This window comes from Oncorhynchus gorbuscha, linkage group LG05, assembly GCF_021184085.1.
Source record: "Oncorhynchus gorbuscha isolate QuinsamMale2020 ecotype Even-year linkage group LG05, OgorEven_v1.0, whole genome shotgun sequence".
Classification (NCBI taxonomy): Eukaryota; Metazoa; Chordata; class Actinopteri; order Salmoniformes; family Salmonidae; genus Oncorhynchus; species Oncorhynchus gorbuscha.
This window is the reverse complement of record NC_060177.1, coordinates 66,532,991-66,555,479: the sequence shown is the minus strand read 5'-3', so window position 1 is coordinate 66,555,479 and position 22,489 is coordinate 66,532,991. Positions and strand designations below refer to the sequence as shown.

The 22,489-nt window shown below is 42.3% G+C and overlaps 1 protein-coding gene across 4 annotated transcripts in view; it reads right to left on the bottom strand.

The window, feature by feature from the left end:
• hip1rb (huntingtin interacting protein 1 related b) overlaps window positions 1–14,325 on the bottom strand; it is a 37,337-nt gene extending 23,012 nt beyond the window's left edge. For 2 of the 4 annotated variants that reach the window (XM_046350785.1, XM_046350786.1), the window contains exons 1-3: window positions 13,966–14,325; window positions 809–872; window positions 284–426 (exon numbers count right to left, since the gene is read on the bottom strand). In XM_046350785.1, the coding sequence (XP_046206741.1) occupies window positions 284–426; window positions 809–872; window positions 13,966–14,058 (300 nt within the window). In that variant the 5' untranslated portion in view covers window positions 14,059–14,325. Of the gene's footprint in view, window positions 1–283; window positions 427–808; window positions 873–4,370; window positions 4,455–7,043; window positions 7,135–13,965 lie in introns of those variants that run through there. The other 2 variants (XM_046350788.1, XM_046350787.1) reach the window with 2 other exon arrangements.
• Window positions 14,326–22,489: the final 8,164 nt, after the last annotated feature.

Here is a 22,489-nt window from a genome sequence, read left to right as displayed (position 1 = left end):
TTTCGGAGGACGCATGACTCCACCTTGGCCTCTCCCGAACCCGTTAGGGAGTCACAGCGATGAGTGAGTTTGTGAGCTCTGCTCAAAGAAATACTGCATGTTTTTTTTCATATACTATAGGCTACCAATTATGCAGTATTTTCATCTAAGATCTGTGCCAAATTTTCCACCTAAAACCTGCATGTGTATTTTCCTTTTGTCTCGACATTTAACTTTAATATATATATATATATAAAACAGAACCGGTTGTACTAGAGTGTATAGAGCAGAGAGCAGGTCTTACGTTATGGTGGCCATCCCGCAACACTTTGTGCACCACGTGGCAGAACTTCCAGCTGAGGATGGAGTTGCTGGACAAAGGGAGGCCCAAGGCATAGGACCAGAAGGTAAAGGCTCCCTTCTCTCTGTGGGTCCCCAGAATGATCCCTGTAGGGCCGTCAAGGAAGAGCCAAGAAGCAAAACACAAAGCCAAAATAATACCTCTTGTTCCCTCACATATATATTCTTTCATTTTCTCTTGCTCATGTACGATGATAAAAATCACAGTATTTTCGATCTAAGGAGATTAAAACAAGCAATGTTTCCATCGATGCCTGCAACAGTAAAATATACTAGGTGGCTGTATAGACTACATGATGGCAAATGTCAACTCTAAAAAGCAATTACCTTCTACAGTACATTAATTCAACAACTCGAGTGGTTAAAAACAGCCCAGTTGGAAGACAGTGGGTTATCAGGCGTACAAAGTTTGGAGCAAATAATAGCAAAAGGTTTGCTGTTTCCAGTTTGGGGTTATATTGAAGGATACGGCGTGCATGTTTCTCTTTCACAGGCGCCTCGTTGGAGTTGATGGCTTTGCTGATGCTGCTGAGCTGGAGGAGAGAGTAGAGAGAACAGGTTCAGGTCATAAGTCACTATGGCTACCGACCTACCACTCAGTGACATAAAACAAAAACATTTTAATGGGAGCTAGATTCAACTTGAGTACAAGACAATCCAAAATGTGAAATTTGGAATTAATAAAAAAAGAGCGCTATTTCTATAAACAAAATCAAATGTCAAAACAAGACACTAATGAACTGGCACCTTATACAAATAAAATGCATACAGATCATCTCTTTACTTGGTTTTATTTTAGGGCCACACCACCATGCCAATCTTTATGTCCCATGTTTGTGTACAGTATATTCATGTACAGTATAGTCAGATGACCCAGGAGAGAGGGAGTGATAGGTTGTGTTCACTAGACGTGTGATCAGCAAGTCTCCACACACCCATACTATCAGGTGGAGTGGTAGCAGTTGACAAGGCAACCCTTGTTTCAACAGCACAGAGGGAGGGAGTAGTCTTTTAAACACAACAAAGGCTACTGATAAGCCATACTGTGTTTTGAAATACAAGGCCAGAGAGGAGTTGTACTGGAGATGCTGAGAATACAGCAGATTGCACTGTGACAGAATCAGAAAAATTATTGTGTATGTTTACATGCAGAGGCTCATGTAATAAGGGTTCAATAACCCCTCTGTTTTTCCTTCATACTGTGAGTAAAGAGGACTGAACAAGCCCATAGGCTTCTGTTCCAGTTACTTTGGTGTGTCCATTCATTTTAAAACATATGACATGCTTACAGCATTCCAAATGTAATTGCCGGATCCCTGCATTAGAGGGATTACAATACCTGTCAAAATGAGCATTCCTATCAGTTGAAACCCTACATGCTACCAAAACACTACATGCATCAGGGCATCCTCTCTACATGTTTCGTTGTCGATAATGACAATGGAGGAAAGAGACATGTCGTCACCAGCAACACAGCGCAAGCGTCCTGGCACTCAGGCAACTAGACTAACAGGTAGATCAAGTCCAAGTGAACGCAGAGAGGAAGGGAGAGAAGCAGATAGTCAGAACTAGGTCTCAACACTTTCCTCAACGTGGTTGTGTACACTACATAGGCTTGGCCCGTCACTGATAAAGGCATAGTTAGTAACGCTAGAGGATAAGGGAACGCTCTGAATCCAAAACATGACAAGCATATTGTGACCTCTGATACAAATAACAGTGTGTTTTAAGCCAGTCTTGTCATAGTAACCCTCAGTCGAACTTGTCCTTACATAAGATCTGCATTGAATCAACAGTTCTGAACAGTGAGAACAAGCTATATTTTGTCTGACCCATACAGACCCACTGAAGACTAGCGCTACCGATTGTAATTAATAAATGAGGGAAATAAGTGTAAAATATCACATTTCTCTAGCCGACTAGTTCAGATAAACCTGTCACACATCTCCAGACTCGGAGGGTAGGAGCAAGAGCACCAAACAATGGACTACCATAGCATTCCTCACAACACAAGAACACGGAAGCATTGGCCAATAGCTCCTCATTCGGAGATCACCACCCACTCTCCCTGAGGCCCAGGATTGGCAGACGCATATTATACATGTGTAGACCACAGCAGGTGAAAAATAAGATGGAGGAAGTTAACAGGGCTTCCAGAGCTTTTCACTCACAAGCCTGCTGTTCCATTTCAGTTCAACTAATTACATAACTGACTAATCCAGCTTGCAGTAACACGCATGAGTGGTTATGGTTCATTTATACAGATTATCTGGTACTATCCCAGCCTCTCTCTCGCCCCACTTCCCCCTCAATAACCAACAGAAAGAGACAATGGTATGCTACACTGAGCAGGGGCAAATGTACATCTGTATGTTCAGTAGTAGTCAAAAGTTAGGACATCCCTACTCATTCAAGTTTTTTTTTTATTTAGACTACTTTCTACAGAAAGTAGAACAACCGTGAAGACATCAACACTATGAATTAACACATATGGAATCATGTAGTAACAAAAAAAAAGTTTAATCTAAATAGATTTTAGATTCTTCAAAGCAGCCAACCTTTTCCTTGATGACAGCTTTGCACACTTCACATTTTCTCAACCAAGCTTCACCTGGAATGCTTTTCCAATTGTCTTGAAGGAGTTCCCAAATATGCTGAGCACTTGTTGGCTGCTTTTTCTTCTCTGCGGTCCAACTCATCTGAAACCATCTCAATTGGGTTGAGGTCAGGTCATCTGATGCAGCACTCCATCACTCACCTTCTTGGTTAAATAGCCCTTACAGAGCCTGGTGGTGTGTTTAGGGTCATTGCCCTGTTGAAAAACGAATGATAGTCCCACTAAGAGAAAACCAGACGGGATGGTGTATTGCTGCAGAATGCTGTGGTAGCCATGCGGTTTAAGTGAGACAGTGTCACTATGAAAGCACGCCCACACCATCACACCTCCTCCATGCTTCACGGTGGGAACAACACATGCAGAGATCATCCGTTCACCTACCCTGCGTCTCACAAAGACACGGCAGCTGGAACCAAAAATCTAAAATTTGGACTCAGACCAACGGACAGATTCCACCAGTCTAATGTCCATTGCTCGTGTTTCTTGGCCCAAGCAAGTCTCTTCTTATTGGTGTCTTTTAGTAGTGGTTTCTTGGCAGCAATTTGACCATGAAGGCCTGACTCACGAGAACAGTTGAGATGTGTCTGAATTATTTATTTGGGCTGCAATTTGAGGCAATGAACGTAGTCTCTGCGGCAGAGGCAACTCTGGGTCTTCCTTCCTTTTCCTGTGGTGGACCGCATGAGAGCCAGTTTCATCATAGCGCTTGATGGTTTTTGCGACTGCACTTGAAGAAACTTTTAAAGTTCTTGAAATGTTCCGGATTGACAAAGTGATGGACTGTCATTTCTCTTTGCTTATTTGAGCTGTTCTTGCCATAATATGGACTTGGTCTTTTCCCAAATAGAGCTTTCTTCTGTATAGCCCCATACCTTGTCACAACAACTGATTGGCTCAAACGCATTAAGGAAAGAAATTCCACAAATGAACTTTTAACAAGGCACACCTGTTAATTGAAATGCATTCCAGGTGACTACCTCATGAAGCTGGTTGAGACAATGCCAAGAGTGTACAAAGCTGTCATCAAGGCAAAGGGTGGCTACTTTGAAGAACCTCAAATATATTTTTATATGTTTAACACTTTTTTGGTTACTACATGATTCCATGTATTATTTCATAGTTTTGATATCTTCACGATTGTTCTACAATGTAGAAAAGTCAAAAATAAAGAAAACCCCTTGAATGAGTACGTGTCCAAACTTTTGACTGGTACTGCACACACACAGTCACTCAATCGTTAAATAATCCCACAAACACAGGCTCATACAGACCAACACACGTTTTTACTTCACCCTCTGGCTGTATATACACAGTGATATAAATTCACTCACTCTGGTATTTACATGACATTTCTTCCTAGAATACACAAATACATCTTATCGTAAACACAAGGAAGGAGAAAAACAATCCTCACATTTAACGGATATCCGAGGCAGGCCTGGCAAAATCCGCCAGCAATCCCACAAAAGCATAAAGAATTCATTTAGTTAGTGAAACTCTGGAGCCACCACAACCTACCAACCTCCCCCTCTACCAAAACACGCAGTCACTAAACAAAGCACAGAGGGGCTACTGTGCGCTTAAGGGGACCACTCAGAGTGAGGGGAGAGATGGAGAAAAACATTTTAAAAAGGAGAGGGGTGTCCTGGTTAACCGTTCTTTAGAGGCTACTGCTAGTGCTAGCCCCCTTGTCTTAGGGGACCAGAGCAAGTGATGGTTTGGATTAAGGATGGACAAGGCTTTTTGAATATCTGAACAGACGTTAGTATTAGATTACTTGGGAGAGTATACTTAGCTTTGTCTAAAATGAAATAAAATGATCTGTGACATTGCTACATAAGCCTACAAGGATAGACCATTACACTCAACATTTTTATTAAACAGTTTTATGACAGTTATGAGTGTGCCACATAAAAAAAGTTGCAACGGTTGCCTAAACACGTTTCACACGTGTAGCTTGATGTTATTGTCGTCAATCGAAGTGGTGCTAGTCAGAGGTTCCATGTGTAGCAAGTGAAGTGCAGTGGTGGAAAAAGTACAACAGTTATACTTAAAGATACCTTAATAGAAAAATCACTCAAGTAAATGTGAGTCACCCAGTAAAATAGTACTTGAGTGAAAGTCTAAAAGTTATTGGTTTTAAATATACTTAAAAGTAAATGTAATTTCTAAGTATAAAATCATTACACATTCCTTATATTAAGCAAACCAGATGGCACCATTATTGTTTTTATATTTACGAATATAACTACACGATAAAAATCAGACAATTTACAAACAAAACCTTTTTGTTTAGTGAGTCCGCCAGGTCAGAGGCGGTAGGGATGTTCTCTTGACAAGTGTGAGAATTCGACAATTTTCCTGTCCTGCTAAGCAATCGAAATGTAAGTACTTTTGGGTGTCAGAGAAAATGTATGGAGTTAAAAGTACATTATTTTCTTTAGGAATGAAGTAGAGTAAAAGTTGTCAAAAAATACAAAAACATCCAGATACCAGATACCTCAAAAGGTTACTTAAGTACTTCACACCACTGGTGAAGTGGGAGATTTCTTATCATTGCCAAATGGAATTAAAATGACAGAATTTGCAAACAGAGAAGGAGTAGGCTACAATGATCAACCATGGAGTCGTTTTAGACATTGGACAGGGAAGCACAGCAAAATAGCCTCAATTAGCCTTGCTACTTTTGCTAGCTAGCTTCTTTACAGTGATTTGATGCAGTCAAGACAGGTACTACCAGATGGTATGATAGCTAACATATGGCAGCAACAAATTTATCTAACTAGAGCAGGTCATTTTGGCTACTTTCTTCCTCCCCCCATGCCAGACTGTCACATTGCCCCCTGCTCCTTTCACCCCTCCCCCCACTGAAACAAAATGAAGCAGAATTTAAAATATATATATTTTTTAAATAAATGTATTTCAACAATCCGGATATCCAAAACAATATCATAACTTCAATACTGAAATAATTTCAAAATGCCCATCTTAGGTTAGAGGGGTGCTTGACAATGAGGGGTTTGTGGGAGGAGGAAGGCCTGCCAGCTAGGGTAGAAGATTGGTTTGATGGGGGCCACATTCTGGCACACAGCGCCTGGCACAGAGGCCTCAACAGATGGCCATAGTGCAGCATGGCTGCAAGGAGGCTCCATAATACATTCAAACTGACTGTCACTCAGAGGAGAGTTTGAGACGAGGGGGAAGGATCATTGTTACACTAACCTGATCAGAGACTGCATACAGTGCATAGTCCAGTGAAGTGTGAGCAATACAATTTACAGAACTGCTTGAAGTCTAGAATTGAAGGTTGGCAATGTCACAAACCAACAAAAGACCTAGCTCGTCTCCCACTGGCACGCTCCCTCAATTTACTCCATCATGCATACAAAATAAACCAAAAACATTAAACAGTGGTGTAAAGTACTTAAAGGACAATTCCATCCCAAAACAATGTGCTGGTATTTGTTTCATTAGTCCATTGTTGACATAGTCCCAAAATGTTTTACTTATCAGCAATCAAGTTCAATATATGTAACTTACAAAATACAGAAATGTTCCCCTTCTGATGCATGCTTAATATAAGGATTGTGAAATTATTACGACTTTTTATTTTGATACCTAACTATAGTTCAGCAATTACACTTACTTCCGATACTTAAGTATATTTAAAAACAAATACTTTTAGACTTTTGCTCAAGTAGTATTTTACTGGGTAACTTTCACTTGAGTAATTTTCTATTAAAAAAGGTATCTTTACTTTTACTCAAGTATGACTTTTTCCACCACTGCCATTAAAACTTTCCAACAGCAATGCTTTAAAAAGGTCAGGAAGGTGTACATTCATCTGGTTGGCCACAGGAGAAACTGGGCTTAACTATGATCTAAGTGGGCTACAGACAGTCTGACTCTATTTAGCTGTTTGACAGATACAACATTGAACCTGGACCCAAAAGTCTTAAGTCTTAATCCCCCAATTGAGGGAGAGGTAGTTGTAGGGAGAGAGTGGGAGTGATGAGCCCAGCCTAATCCCTGAACACACGCCACACACACTGTTCATCCCTCCCATCCCTGTTCCCTCCTTTCTTACCTTGTCATCTTCTCCCTTCTTGCCTTTCAACAGCGTGTCTATGTGCTTGGACATCACTGCCAGGAAGACTATAGCTGCCAGAGACACTGCAGCAACACGTCTAATGTACTACACACTGGGCAGTCAGTCAGGTGCCCTGCAGTGACTAGTTATTGCAGTTCTTTATCAGCTTAATTCAACAGACTGTTGCTGCCGCTCTGGTTGTCAAGGTCAGACACATACCCAAGCACCGCACAGCTGCCACTATTAATGCTGTTAAACTTGTGTAAACACACTGCTAATGAGGCTGTACGCATTGTCTGGTTTTGTTAGCATTAACTAGTCTAGCACTAATTCACTGGGAGTGGTGACAAGCAGAGTAAGACAGTAAGATGCTGATGACAGCAAGAGGCCAACTCTGTCACCAACAAATTGCAGTTCAAATGCATCAAGGAATACATTGAATTTCTCCTCTATCCAACACTACATTGTTTGGAGGCAAACAGGAAACTGGATAGAGGAGTTTGGGGTGTTTAGATAAGTCGTTATATCAAACCACTGATTTTGAAAACAGACTTCACTGTTAAACGAGAGGTCCGGCGCCGACAGAGATGGCCGCTTCGCGTTCCTAGGAAACTATGCAGTTTTTTTTATTTTTTTTTACGTTAGTACCCCAGGTCATCTTAGGTTTCATTACATACAATCGAGAAGAACTACTGAATATAAGAGCAGCGTCAACTCACCATCAGTACGACCAAGAATATGACTTTCGCGAAGCGGACCCTGTGTTCTTCCTTTCACCCAGGACGACGGAATGGATCCCAGCCGGCGACCCATAAAAACGACTTCGTAAAAGAGGGAAACGAAGCAGTCTTCTGGTCAGACTCCGGAGACGGGCACATCGTGCACCACCCCCTAGTATACTTCTCGCCAATGTCCAGTCTCTTGACAACTAGGTTGATGAAATCCGAGCAAGGGTAGCATTCCAGAGGGACATCAGAGACTAACGTTCTTTGCTTCACGGAAACATGGCTTACTGGAGAGACGCTATCGGAGTCGGTGCAGCCAACGGGTTTCTCGACGCATCGCGCCGACAGAAACAAACATCTTTCTGGTAAGAAGAGGGGCGGGTGCGTATGCCTTATGGCTAACGAGACGTGGTGTGGTCACAAAAACATACAGGAATTCAAGTCCTTCTGTTCACCGGATTTAGAATTCCTCACAATCAAATGTCGACCGCATTATCTACCAAGGGAATTCTCTTCTATTATAATCACAGCCGTATATATTCCCCCCAAGCAGACACATCGATAGCTCTGAACAAACTTTATTTGACTCTTTGCAAACTGGAATCCATACATCCTGAGGCTGCATTCATTGTAGCTGGGGATTTTACAAGGCTAATCTGAAAACAAGACTCCCTAAATTGTATCAGCATATCGATTGCGCAACCAGGGCTGGCAAAACCTTGGGTCATTGCTATTCTAACTTCCGCGATGCCCCGCCCTCCTTTCGGAAAAGCTGACCACGACTCCATTTTGTTGACCCCTGCCTACAGACAGAAACTGAAACAAGAAGTTCCCAAACTGAGGTCTGTCCAACGCTGGTCCGACCAATCTGATTCCACACTCAAAGACTGCTTCCATCACGTGGACTGGGATATGTTTCGTATTGCGTCAGATAACAACATTGACGAATACGCTGATTCGGTGTGCGAGTTCATTAGAATGTGCGTTGAAGATGTCGTTCCAATAGCAACGATTAAAACATTCCCAAACCAGAAACTGTGGATTGATGGCAGCATTCGCGTGAAACTGAAAGTGCGAACCACTGCTTTTAATCAGGGCAAGGTGACCAGAAACATGACCGAATACAAACAGTGTAGCTATTCCCTCCGCAAGGCAATCAAACAAGCTAAGCGTCAGTATAGAGACAGTAGAATCTCAATTCAACGGCTCAGACACAAGAGGTATGTGGCAGGGTCTACAGTCAATCACGGATTACAAAAAGAAACCCAGCCCAGTCATGGACCAGGATGTCTTGCTCCCAGGCAGACTAAATAACTTTTTAGCCTGCTTTGAGGACAATACAGTGCCACTGACACGGCCTGCAACCAAAACATGCGGACTCTCCTTCACTGCAGCCGAGGTGAGTAAAATATTTAAACGTGTTAACCCTCGCAAGGCTGCAGGCCCAGACGGCATTCCCAGCCGCGTCCTCAGAGCATGCGCAGACCAGGCGCAGACCAGCTGGCTGGTGTGTTTATGGACATATTCAATCAATCCCTATCCCAGTCTGCTGTTCCCACATGCTTCAAGAGGACCACCATTGTTCCTGTTCCCAAGAAAGCTAAGGTATCTGAGCTAAACGACTATCGCCCAGTAGAACTCACTTCCGTCATCATGAAGTGCTTTGAGAGACTAGTCAAGGACCAAATCACCTCCACCCTACCTGACACCCTAGACCCACTCCAATTTGCTTACCGCCCAAATAGGTCCACAGACGATGCAATCTCAACCACACTGCACACTGCCCTAACCCATCTGGACAAGAGGAATACCTATGTGAGAAAGCTGTTCATCGACTACAGCTCTGCATTTAACACCCAAGCTCGTCATCAAGCTCAAGACCCTGGGTCTCAACCCCGCCCTGTGCAACTGGGTACTGGACTTCCTGACGAGCCGCCCCCAGGTGGTGAGGGTAGGCAACAACATCTCCACCCCGCTGATCCTCAACACTGGGGCCCCACAAGGGTGCGTTCTGAGCCCACTCCTATACTCCCTGTTCACCCACGACTGCGTGGACACGCACGCCTCCAACTCAATCATTAAGTTTGCGGACGACACAACAGTGGTAGGCTTGATTACCAACAACGACGAGACGGCCTACAGGGAGGAGGTGAGGGCCCTTGGAGTGTGGTGTCAGGAAAATAACCTCACACTCAACGTCAACAAAACTAAGGAGATGATTGTGGACTTCAGGAAACAGCAGAGGGAACACCCCCCAATCCAAATCGATGAAACAGTAGTGGAGAGGGTAGTAAGTTTTAAGTTCCTCGGAATACACATCACAGACAAACTGAATTGGTCCACCCACACAGACAGCATCGTGAAGAAGGCGCAGCAGCGCCTCTTCAACCTCAGGAGGCTGAAGAAATTTGGCTTGTCACCAAAAGCACTCAAACTTCTACAGATGCACAATCGAGAGCATCCTGGCGGGCTATATCACCGCCTAGTACGGCAACTGCTCCGCCCACAACCGTAAGGCTCTCCAGAGGGTAGTGAGGTCTGCACAACGCATCACCGGGGGCAAACTACCTGCCCTCCAGGACACCTACACCACCCGATGTCACAGGAAGGCCATAAAGATCATCAAGGACAACAACCACCCGAGCCACTGCCTGTTCACACAGCTATCATCCAGAAGGCGAGGTCAGTACAGGTGCATCAAAGCTGGGACCGAGAGACTGAAAAACAGCTTCTATCTCAAGGCCATCAGACTGTTAAACATGTAAAATATATCACTAGCCACTTTAAACAATGCTACCTAATATAATGTTTACATACACTACATTATTCATCTCATATGTATACGTATATACTGTACTCTATATCATCTACTGCATCTTTATGTAATACATGTATCACTAGCCACTAACTATGCCACTTTGTTTACATACTCATCTCATGTGTATATACTGCACTCAATACCATCTACTGTATCTTGCCTATGCCGCTCTGTACCATCACTCATTCATATATCCTTATGTACATATTCTTTATCCCCTTACACTGTGTATAAGACAGTAGTTTTGGAATTGTTAGTTAGATTACTTGTTGGTTATTACTGCATTGTGGGAACTAGAAGCACAAGCATTTCGCTACACTCGCATTAACATCTGCTAACCATGTGTATGTGACAAATAAAATCAAATTTGATTTTGATCACTTGGAAAGACTATCAACATAAAAAAGTGACATTTCAACAAGTTTCAATTATCATTCTCACAACATCAAATACTAGCCGTTTTCATAGAACACCCTTTTAACGGCTATTCTGAAAACCCGCTGGAAATGTCCCCATTGTGTTAAATTTCTTCTTGTCTCCTGCTTTGCCTCCCAGGCAGCACAACAATAGCTGGCTCAGTCACTTACAGTGTTGATACAGACAGAAACCTGAGCCGGACTAGCCCAACTGGACTAGCCCTTCCTGCCTTTGATGAAACGACTTTGTCCTCGCCCCTGCTGCTTCTTCTCCTTAGCCTGACATCCTACACGGATATCTAGGTGACAAAATTGAAGATTAACAGTGGACACAAGGACTTGCCATTGCTTCAAACCCTCCTACAATAGTTGGATATTAAGGGGAGTGCTCTGTAATGTAGAGACACTTCCTCTCTCAGACAACAAGTCTGAGATTGAGAGGTGGTTTGAGTTAGGTCTTGCACACACCCACTCAAGGGAGGCAGAAGTCTAATAATGCTCGGTCATCATCAGACAGTACTACAGTCATTCCAGTCGCCTCTTTATCATCTCCAAAGTAGTCACATCAACCCTGCGTGTCAGCACTATGACCATGCAAGCTGATGTGTGTGCACTCACTGCTGTACCTCCCAAAGTGGATGTCAGCTGTAAATAACCCTCGCCATGGTTCCCCTGGTTTCCTAATGTTTCTGTAGATGCTTGGTTTCCATGGACACCCCAGGGAACTGTACACTGGCAACAAGGAGTCACACGCCACACCACTTGGTAGGGTGGGTCAATTGTTCCAAATGGACATTTACTTGCAAGTATACACAGGTGACAAAATAAATAATGACCATAAGCAAAATGTTTGAATGCTTTGCTGTTCTCAGAGGCCTAGAGAGAGGCTGTTTACACTCAGCCGCTCCCTTCCCCCAGCCCTCTCTCATGGGCACTGAGGTATCTGAAATGATGGAGAGCAAACTCTCTCACACACACAGTGAGTGTGTGAACAACAGGTGCTTTGTGGGACATCTGACCTTGGTAGGGAGGTCAACACAGATAAAACTAGAGGGGGAGGGGGGAAAAAACAGAGAGGAATGGGGTGCAACATTACACCTACAGTAGACCCCAGAATCAGCAGAATTCTACAGGTCAATGGCAAGAACTAGATCCATCATGTAATGCAGTATTGAATGAATAGCAAGTATAGCAGTGCCTTCTTATATCTTTCCAGTTACGTACCTTTGATGACTGGGATAGAGCTACACTATTGTGCTGTACATTAGGCTAGACTTGTTAACTGTCAAAGTAGCATACAGAAACCAAATTTGGGAGGGGGTCAGTAAGCCAAGCGCACAGACTTTGGGCAGCTTTATATGGATGGTAAAGTACTGCAGCACAGCGACTCTGCAGCACCCTCTATGGAAAGACAATATGGTGGAGCTGCCTGTCCTTGGAATTGAGTTGAGTACCTGTACATTGTAGCATGTTACATAACGGTCTCTACATTTCCACTGTCATATCAGGAGTTGACTGTCACAAGCTGACAGTTAACGGAGACATGTCAAGTAGACCATAGATTGGGAAGGAAAAACAGGGCTCCCTCAGGACAGCAGTACAAAGGGCCTGACTAATGGCTGGACATAATGCCAGTCACTGTTTGGGTGTAACATCTGTCAGGTTCACATGTCTATGGCAGCGCATGCGCCAAGGTCATGTGACTGCGCCTCTGATATGATCTGATATGCTTATCTTTGCCGGATTTAAACATCCAGTTTACAATGCAGTCAAAGGGACCACACAATCTCTCTCCCCCACTCCTTCCTCCATCCAGCCAGCCAAAATAATTGGTTTCCTCTTTCTCATTGATTCAGTTTAGTATCATCACTGCCTAACTTTGTCTGGCTGACCTTGTGTGAATATAATAGGCTCTGTATTTTTGCATCAATCGAAGGCACAAGGAGATGGCAGAGAATTCTCTTGCCAGGGTCACACTGTGTTGACAGTTTGCTTTCTGCTGGTTGTCCAGTCATTTCCGATGGAGGAGACAAGCAGGTTACAATGTTATTTCAACTTCGGATCTGCATTTGCCATTTGTTGATCTAGCCACAGGAAGTTAATTTCCAAGCTACTTCAATACACTAAGAGCAAGGAAGTCAGGACAAGGTAGCCAAACAAGACCTTCTAGTTGAACATAGGCTTTATATTCAGAGCCAGGACTTCACTGAGAGGCAGACACTCATCTAAAGGATTCAATGCATTACCAATTAGCTACCCCAGTAGTAAGTCAATGACACTTAAGCCAGAAAAATAAATTCAAGGTAAAAATACAAATTATTTTCTAAAATGTTTCAAAAAAAAAAAAGGTCTACCAATGATTGTCATAAACATGACCTATAGCTCCCAGACTGTGTGAAGGAGTGTCCTTTTCTAAGAAATTATTTGGAAATAGATGATTATTAATTGTTGGATGATGGTAATGGTGATGCGACAGTTAAAAGTTCTGGACAATAAGACATCTTTATCCAAAAATACATACATGGCTGATCAATGTAAAGTTATTAGGCCTAAATCTCAAGGGAGGTCATTCAGTCTCCGGGTTTCAATCAAATATTTAGCACAGACAACCACAGGGACTAACAGCTTATTCAATTGCATACAGGACTTTCCATTAGCCTCTAAATTAAAATCTTCAACATGTTTACTGTGAGTAATGTTTCGACAATCCGGGGTCCCATAGGCCTATCAAATTAGGAACTCAGGTGATGGGTCAGGTGCGGAATTTGCATCAAAACATTTTCAATAAGAGCAGCATTACAGTTCACAAGCTAACTTTCTTATTTTCGTGTGCGCAAATAACAAATACGTTCGATAAATTAAAGGCCTCACATGCTATTTGAAACACTTTATCGTAAAGCTGCAAAACAAACAGCTAGAACCGCAAATTCTACCACCACCACCCGGGTATTCATATTTACCTGCTGTTTATCAAAATGTTCCCTCTCAGCACCTAAATTCGTTTCGGTCCTTTTGGTTTTCACCCTTGAAGGCACCTGTCGTATGGAATTCATCCTCACGTCTTGGCACCCGGCGAAATTCTTACTGAATCTTCGACGATATCGAATGCTTGTAACAAATACCCGCTTTTGAGGAAAATGACCGATTATAAAGCAGTCAAAGTAAGACACTCCTTGTCGTTTTTGGTAGAAGCAACGCGCGAATAACCGGTTCGGCGTCCACGAGTGGCATTTGTAGGCTGCGAACTCAATGGCGAGATCACAGGCAGAGGAGGAAAACGCTAAATGAATGCTACGTTTGCTGTACGTGGAGCCTCGTCTACCGAAGGATATAACAGTAGTTCACACATAGCAACGCGGGGGGAGCCCATGCGTCAGGGAAACTGTTGACGTCACTCATGCGGTATTGAAAGGACAGGATTATTTTCTACCCCACCTGAAACGTTATCAGGCTATAGAGTTTTTATTACGGTATAGCAGGATACCTACCGTTCAGAACCAGCCATTTCCCATATATATATTTTTTAAATAGTTTAATGCATTATTTGTTGCATGCTCGTTAAGATCATATTTTATTATGATAAAGAAAACAATCTGGATGATGTGAAATTGATGTATTTTCTCCACCACTACAATCAAATCCATTACCCATCGGATTTTGTGCTTTTGCCTGTATTATGATTGTGGTTACTAAGGAAGGGACTACAGGCTAGATAATGGTGCATATGGCCTAATAAAATGCTTTTTGGCCTTACAAGGTGCAATGGGCTAATTGAGGTGCTTGGAACAGAGAAATGTATGTAGCCAACAACTCTCTTCAGGCACAGCCACATCAATTCAAATGCCAATTCTACCCATCTAACACAGCTACATACATTTACTTAATTTGCTTATCATAGCCTACCCTTATGGGGCTATCCTGTGAGTACACAGCAGCATATGTGGGTAGGCCACCACTCATCCCATTGTTTTGGAAACAGCCCGTCTGCTCTTTTCATGGTGGGATGACATTTAACAGAACCCTCATCACTGCAAGTTGGGAATGACCTGCAACTACTATACCCAAGAAGCTAAGTTAGATCAAGTTTGCATAAAAGTTAGTGAAAAGTGTCAATATGCAGATTGTGTACTACTTTTGTCAAACTTCAGTACCACAATACTTAAACTAAGAGTGCTATTTTGTGTGTGCAAATAAAAAGGGGAAGCACTTGTAAAATCATTGCCTGCTTTTAGGTCGACAGGATTAAAACAGAGAATGGATGTATCAGAAAATGAAAATAAACCCAGAGCGAAGCCGAAGTAAAGGATTTACAATAGGACAGTGCACTCAATGACACTTGAGAAAATTAATATAGAATATGGATAACAGTAGGCCTAAATGCAGCTCTACAGTTCACCAGGTAATTTAAAGGAAGAAAAAAAAACGATATAATACAAAACAACACCCATCAAATGTAGATGAAAAAAACTAAGTACTTTTTTCCTTCACTTCACACTGAACAGCCTTTAAATATTGTTTACAACACATCTTATTCAAGTCTGTCACTAAGCAATCACAGATCCTCCCTGGTATGAGCACTGTCTGCAATTATGTTTATTTATTTTACCAGTGGATAAGGACCTTGATGAGGAGATTGAGATGTTTCAGGGTGAAGGTGACAGATACAATAATTTATTTCTGTTGTTTTCCATTCCATTAGAGCCTGTCTGCTAATTAAACATATTCATGGTCGCAGGACAGGACTTTCATGTTCATTGCATCGGGTGGAGTGGGAACTATAACACTTCAGACTAGAGTATGCAGGTGTGGGAAACAGGAAAGATCACATGACTTCAGGAGAACAAAAAAGCCAGCAGAGGTCTGCTTGCACCACAGGAAAAACTGGCTCCCACACATTCCTCCTCTGGCCTGGTAAGCTATGGCTACAAATAATTATTTTGTGAGAATATGGCTGCTCAAGACTTCAAAAAAGGAGAGCAGATGGTCCTTCCCACTTCCTGGATTTCACTCCATCCACCTTCCTGTGAACAAGCATGTCTACAAATCCTTATGTATAACCCGCCAGCAGATTATGCAGCCTTAGATGATGTAAGAACTATTTTATACATTTCCTTAACTTAAGAGTCCAGAGTCTGTCTCATTGCAGTTCACATGAATGAGTGGAGATATGCATTTGTTTCTCCAAGTTATGAATACTAGAATACAATTGTGAAATGCTTTAATTTTTAATAAATGTACAAAAAAATAAAAGTACAAATGGACAGAAAAACAAGTGACAAGACAAACAGTGGTTGGAGTTTCTTGATGAAATTGATATGTTGGAACAAACTCTGGTCCAATTTGTCACAGTACTACATACAGAAAGGTCTTTTTTTCCATGATGCATGGGAAGGGATTGGTTTATGAGTCATTTAACTAGCAGATAATGTGATTTAGAGACCAGTACTATGAATAAATAATTTGTGGATAGGATGGATAGACTATTCTTGCCAAGGGACTCCATATGCACACAATGCAGAACAGAGTTGTAAGTAAAAGAAAAAGGAAGTGCCAGGTAAGTTAAATAACTTCTTGAAATTGCCTTGATATGCACAAAGATTAGTAGCCTTCAGTGATATCTGAGAGGGATTCATACATTCAGACCATTGATACAAAGAGAGAGGACAACCTCCTATAGATGGAGTGTGTGGTTGTGAAATAAAGGAAGCTGAGGATGGTATTTGAGAGTGGTAAACACACCAAAACCAAACAGGCATCCAACTGAAAAACAGTTGTGAGCTGATAGGGGCAAATTATGAGTTAGCAATGTTTGAGCAGGATATCAGAATGGATGAGGTCTTGGAGGCTGAGGAGCAACTAGGAACAAGGTAGGGGTGGTATACAGTAGATAGCCCTGTTTGGTAAAAAGACCAAGTCCATATTATGGCAATAACAGTTCAAATAAGCAAAGAGAAATAACAGTCCACCATTCTTAAGAAATTAAGGTAAGTCAATATGGAACATTTCAAGAACTTTTAAAGTTTCTTCAAGAGTTGTCACAAAAACCATCAAGCTCTATGAAACTGGCTCTCATGAGGACCACCACAGGAAAGGAAGACCCAGAGTTACCTCTACTGCACAGGATTAGTTCATTAGGAGTTACCAGCCTCAGAAATTGCAGCCCAAAAAAATGCTTCACAGAGTTCAAGTAACAGACATCTCAACATCAACTGTTCAAAGGCAACTGCGTGAATCAGGCTTTCATTTTTACTATATTCTACATTCTACATTTATTGGCTGCTTTTCCTTCACCCCGCAGTCCAACTCATCCAAAACCATCTCAATTGGGTTTAAGGTCAGGTGATTGCAGAGGCCAGGTCATTTGATGCAGCACTCAATAGCCCTTACACAGCCTGGAGGTATGTTTTGAGTCATTGTCCTGTTGAAAAACAAATGATAGCCAAATGCACCTGGTTTGTGCTTAGTGGGACTATGGCTGCTGAATGCTGTGGTAGCCATGCTGGTTAAGTGTGCCTTGAATTTGAAAATAATTAACCGAGTGTCATCAGCAAAGCACCCCCATACAGTCACACATACTCCTCCATGCTTCATGGTGGGAACCACACATGCGGAGAACACCCACTCATCTATTCTGCATCTCACAAAGACAGGGTCTGTTGGAACCAAAAATCTCAAATTTGGACAGATTTCCACCGGTCTAATGTCCATTGCTCGTGATTCTTATTGGTGTCCTTTAGTAGTGGTTTCTTTGCAGCAATTCAACCATGAAGGCCTGATTCACGCAGTCTCCTCTGAACAGTTGATGATCCGACATATATAATTAGAATTGAGTCTAAATGTTTAGTCTAACTACTTTAATTGACTTTTAATCAAAAACAGATAGTGATTTATCATCAATTGACGTTTTTGCTAGGTCTTAGTCGTGCAATTTTACATCTAACAGATGTTTTGTGCAGTATTTTTGCAAGGGAAAAAAATTGTGCATGAAAACTAATCTCGTTGAATGACAAAACAAATGTAACTGAAGAACACCTACTGTTGACCAATCACCGACGAAGGGGCGTAGACGTTGGCTACCGATCCTCGACTAGACTCAAGAAGAAAATTTGTGTGCTCGAACAGCCGAACACAAAAACTTCATAATATATGCAAACCGTTTTGACTGGGAAGCACACACTAAGCTTAAGCATGATGGGATATTAATTCCTTAACTCTGAAATCCCCAGTAGCGGTGCGTGGGTAAAAATCACTGTGGAAGCCATAAATAAAAATAAAGCCATATCACAGCTTGTGTTGCGATAATTGCGTTGCTTGCTCGAACACCGGTTAGTTCATATGCCTTGAGACCGTGATATATAGGCTTAAGGCAGAGACAATAAGCCGACAGTGGCAGAATAAAGTCTAAAATGCTTACTCACTAACCCACTTATTTATTTTAAACTAGGCACAAATTCTTATTTACAATGATGGCAGTTAACCTACTGTTCCTAGGCTTTGTTCAGGGGCAGAACGACAGATTTTTACCTTGTCAGCTCAGGGATTCGATCTAGCAACCTCTCGGTTACTAGTCCAATGCTTTAACCACTGGGCCACCATGGGCAATGATGTGCCAGGCCAGCTAGTTAACATCACCATAATACATTTTTGGGGGACAGAGTGGTGCAGCAGTCTAAGGCTCTGGATTGCAGTGCTAGAGGCGTCACTACAGACCTGGGTTCGATCCCAGGCTGTATCACACCCAGCCGTGATTGGGAGTCCCATAGGGCGGCACACAATTGTCCAGGTTAGGGGATGGTTTGGCCATCATTGTAAATAAGAATTTGTTCTTAACTGACTTGCCTAGTTAAAGCTTCTTTGGGATCGGTGTCACGTCCACAGAACGGTTGAGCTAACGCAGGCTAATGCAATTTGCATGAGGTTGGAAGTAACAAGAACATTTCCCAGGACATCAACATACCTGATATTGGCAGAAAGATTAACAAAAATGTAAGCTAACTGCACTGTCCAATTTACAGTAGCTATTACAGTGAAAGAATACCATGCTATTGTTTGAGGAGAGAGAACAGTTTTGAACATGAAAAGTTATTAATAAACAAATTAGGTACATTTGGGCAGTATTGATACAAAAGTTTGAACAGAAATGCAATGGTTCATTGGATCAGTCTAAAACGTTGCACATACACTGATGCCACCTAGTGGAAAAGTTTAAATTGCACCTGGGCTAGAATAATGCATTGTGGCCTCTCTTGCATTTCAAAGAAAGAAAAAAAAATGGTTTGCTGGAAGGGCAGGGCTATGTTTTGAATGATCTTTTACCAGATCTATTGTGTTATATTCGCATACATTACTTTAACATTTCCGCAAACTTCAGTGTTTCCTTTCAAATTGTACCAAGAATATGCAAATCCTTGCTTCAGGGCCTGAGTTACAGGCAGTTAGATTTGGGTGTCATTTTGGGCAAAAATTGAAAAATTAAAAAAGGGGCAGATCCTTAAGAGGTTAAAAATATATATCTAGCTACATGTTGAACTTCATCCTCCCAGGCCAGGGGCACAATGTATGAATTTGTGGTTGGATCGCCATTATAATCATTGGCCAGTACGGAGAATTAAGTAAAACGACAAGTCCAAAACCCTATCTCCATCCATGGCTAATTTAGAAAAGGGACATTTTTAGTTATCTACCAGAGGACAACACAAAACAATTAACTTTTTTTCCCCAGAGTGCAACTGTTTTGTTCACTCCGATGCTTTCGCCGGTGAGATCCATTCAGCCTTTTGTGACTTGAAGGAAATTTATGAAACAAAAGCAAAATTATTTGGTATGTTTGTCAATTTTTTGGGGAAGCCCAACTTTCCTTGGCATCCATGAATACACGTCACTGGGAACCACACCTGTGTGGAAGCACCTTCTTTCAATATACTTTGTCGCTTGATTACTAAAAAGTCTTCACATTGGCAGTTATGTGTAGTTGAGGGCGACCTCACCAGGGTGCTGACCCACTGCTGTTGCTGGAATTTGTTCTGGGTGTCCTTGGTAACAGCCTGGCTCTCTGGATATTCTGCTTCTACCTGAAGCCCTGGAAGAGCATCACTGTCTTCCTGCTGAACATAGCTCTGCCCTTCCAGCTACTAAATCTCAGGGATGGACTGGAAACTTGGAGAAACCCTGTCGTATGTCCCTCTTCATGTTGGCTATGAATCGTGGAGAAAGTGTTGTTTTCTTCCTGATGGCTGTAACACTGGACAGGTGTGTAGACCATCCCCACCATCCATTCAACTCCATGAGCCTCTAAGGCAGTGAGTGGTGCAGTTAGCCTGTGGGTCCTCAGGATCTACCAGAGCTCACACTTCCTGATCAACTCTCACCAGTTCAAAGCTGTAAACTACAAAAAGTGTGAAAGTTTCACCAACAAGAACAAACTGCACAATACTGTGTTCTTTCTGGGGTTCCTGGTATCTCTTGGGATCATGGTCTTCTGCATCAAGCGGATCTCAGTCCAGCTGCGGGCGAGACGTCTGGACAAGGCGGCTAGGATGCACCAAGTGCATCTGTGCCTAGGAATCAGTAGATTCTGCGTCCTCCCAAGCAACATCACACGGCTACTGATCTGGATGAAGAACACAGGAACTGCTTCCACCGATAGCAAAAAGGACTTGAAACTGCATTCTTTATCACCATCAGTCTGACCTACTTCAATAGCATGCTGGATCCTGTAGTCTACTACTTCTTAAGACCATGTTTCAAGAGGATCTATGAAAAAGTCTCAAGGTTCAGTCTGAGACAGAACAGAGTAGGCATGAACAACGCAGTGGTCAATAAATCTCAAGGCTCTCAATGCCTCAGTGAGGTGCGAAAGTGTTTGGTCATCATACATCTATCCACAGACACACTTCACAAGCCAAAGGAAATAACTGCCAGAGGAACAAAGCTCCTGCCATGACCAAACAGACATTTTAAAAAGCCCCCCCTAAAAATGTACAGTTGAAGTCAGAAGTTTACATACACTTAGGTTGGAGTCATTAAAACTTGTTTTTCAACCACTCTTGTTAAACAAACTATAGTTTTGGCAAGTCGGTTCGGATATCTACTTTGTGCATGACACAAGTCATTTTTCCAACAATTGTTTAGACAGATTTCACTTATAATTCACTGTATCACAATTCCAGTGGGTCACTAAGTTGACTGTGCCTTTAAACAGCTTGGAAAATTGCAGATAATGATGCCACAGCTTCAGAAGCTTCTGGCTAATTTACATCATTTGAGTCAATTGGAGCTGTACCTGTGGATTTATTTCAAGGCCTACCTTCAAACGCAGTGCCTCTTTGCTTGACATCATGGGAACATCAAAAGAAATTAGCCAAGACCTCAGAAAAAAAATTGTAGCCATCCACAAATCTGGTTCATCCTTGGGAGCAATTTCCAAATGCCTGAAGGTACCACTTTCTTCTGTACAAACAATAGTACGCAAGTATAAACACCATGGGACCACCCAGCCATCATAACGCTCAGGAAGGAGACGCGTACCGTCTCCTAGACATGAACGTACTTTAGTGCAAATCAATCCCAGAACAACAGCAACGGACCTTGTGAAGATGCTGGAGGAAACAGGTACAAAAGTATCTTTCTCCACAGTAAAACAAGTCCTATATCGACATAACCTGAAAGGCAGGTCAGCAAGGAAGAAGCCACTGGTCCAAAACCACCATAAAAAAGCCAGACTACGGTTTGCATCTGCACATGGAGACAAAGATCGTACTTTTCTGAGAAATGTCCTCTGGTCTGATGAAACAAAAATATAACTTTTTGGCCATAATGACCATCGTTATGTTTGGAGGATAAAGGGAGGCTTGCAAGCCGAAGAACACCATCCCAACCGTGACGCACGGGGATGGCAGCATCATGTGGAGGAGGTGCTTTGCTGCAGGAGGTACTGGTGCACTTCACAAAATAGATAGCACCATGAGGAAGGAGAATTATGTTGAAGCAACATCAAGACATCAGTCAGGAAGATAAAGCTGTGTCGCAAATGGGTCTTCCAAATGGACAATGATCCCAAGCATACTTCCAAAGTTGTGGCAAACTGGCTTAAGGACAAAAGTCCAGGTATTGGAGTGGCCATCACAAAACACTGACCTCTATCCCATAGAAAATGTGTGGGCAGAACTGATAAAGCGTGTGCGAGCAAGGAGGCCTACAAACCTGACTCAGTTACACCAACACTGTCAGGAGAAATGGGCCAAATCTCAATCAACGTATTGTGGGAAGTTTGTGGAAGGCTACCCGAAACGTTTGACCCAAGTTAAACAATTTAAAGGCAATGCTACCAAATGTATGTAAACTTATGTATGTAAACTTCTGACCCACTTGGCTAAGGTGTATGTAAACTTAGACTTCAAACTGTATATCAGATAGTGACTGCTAAATTACTTATGTAAATGTAATAGAATTTCCTTTAAATGATGATCATACCAGTAGACCATT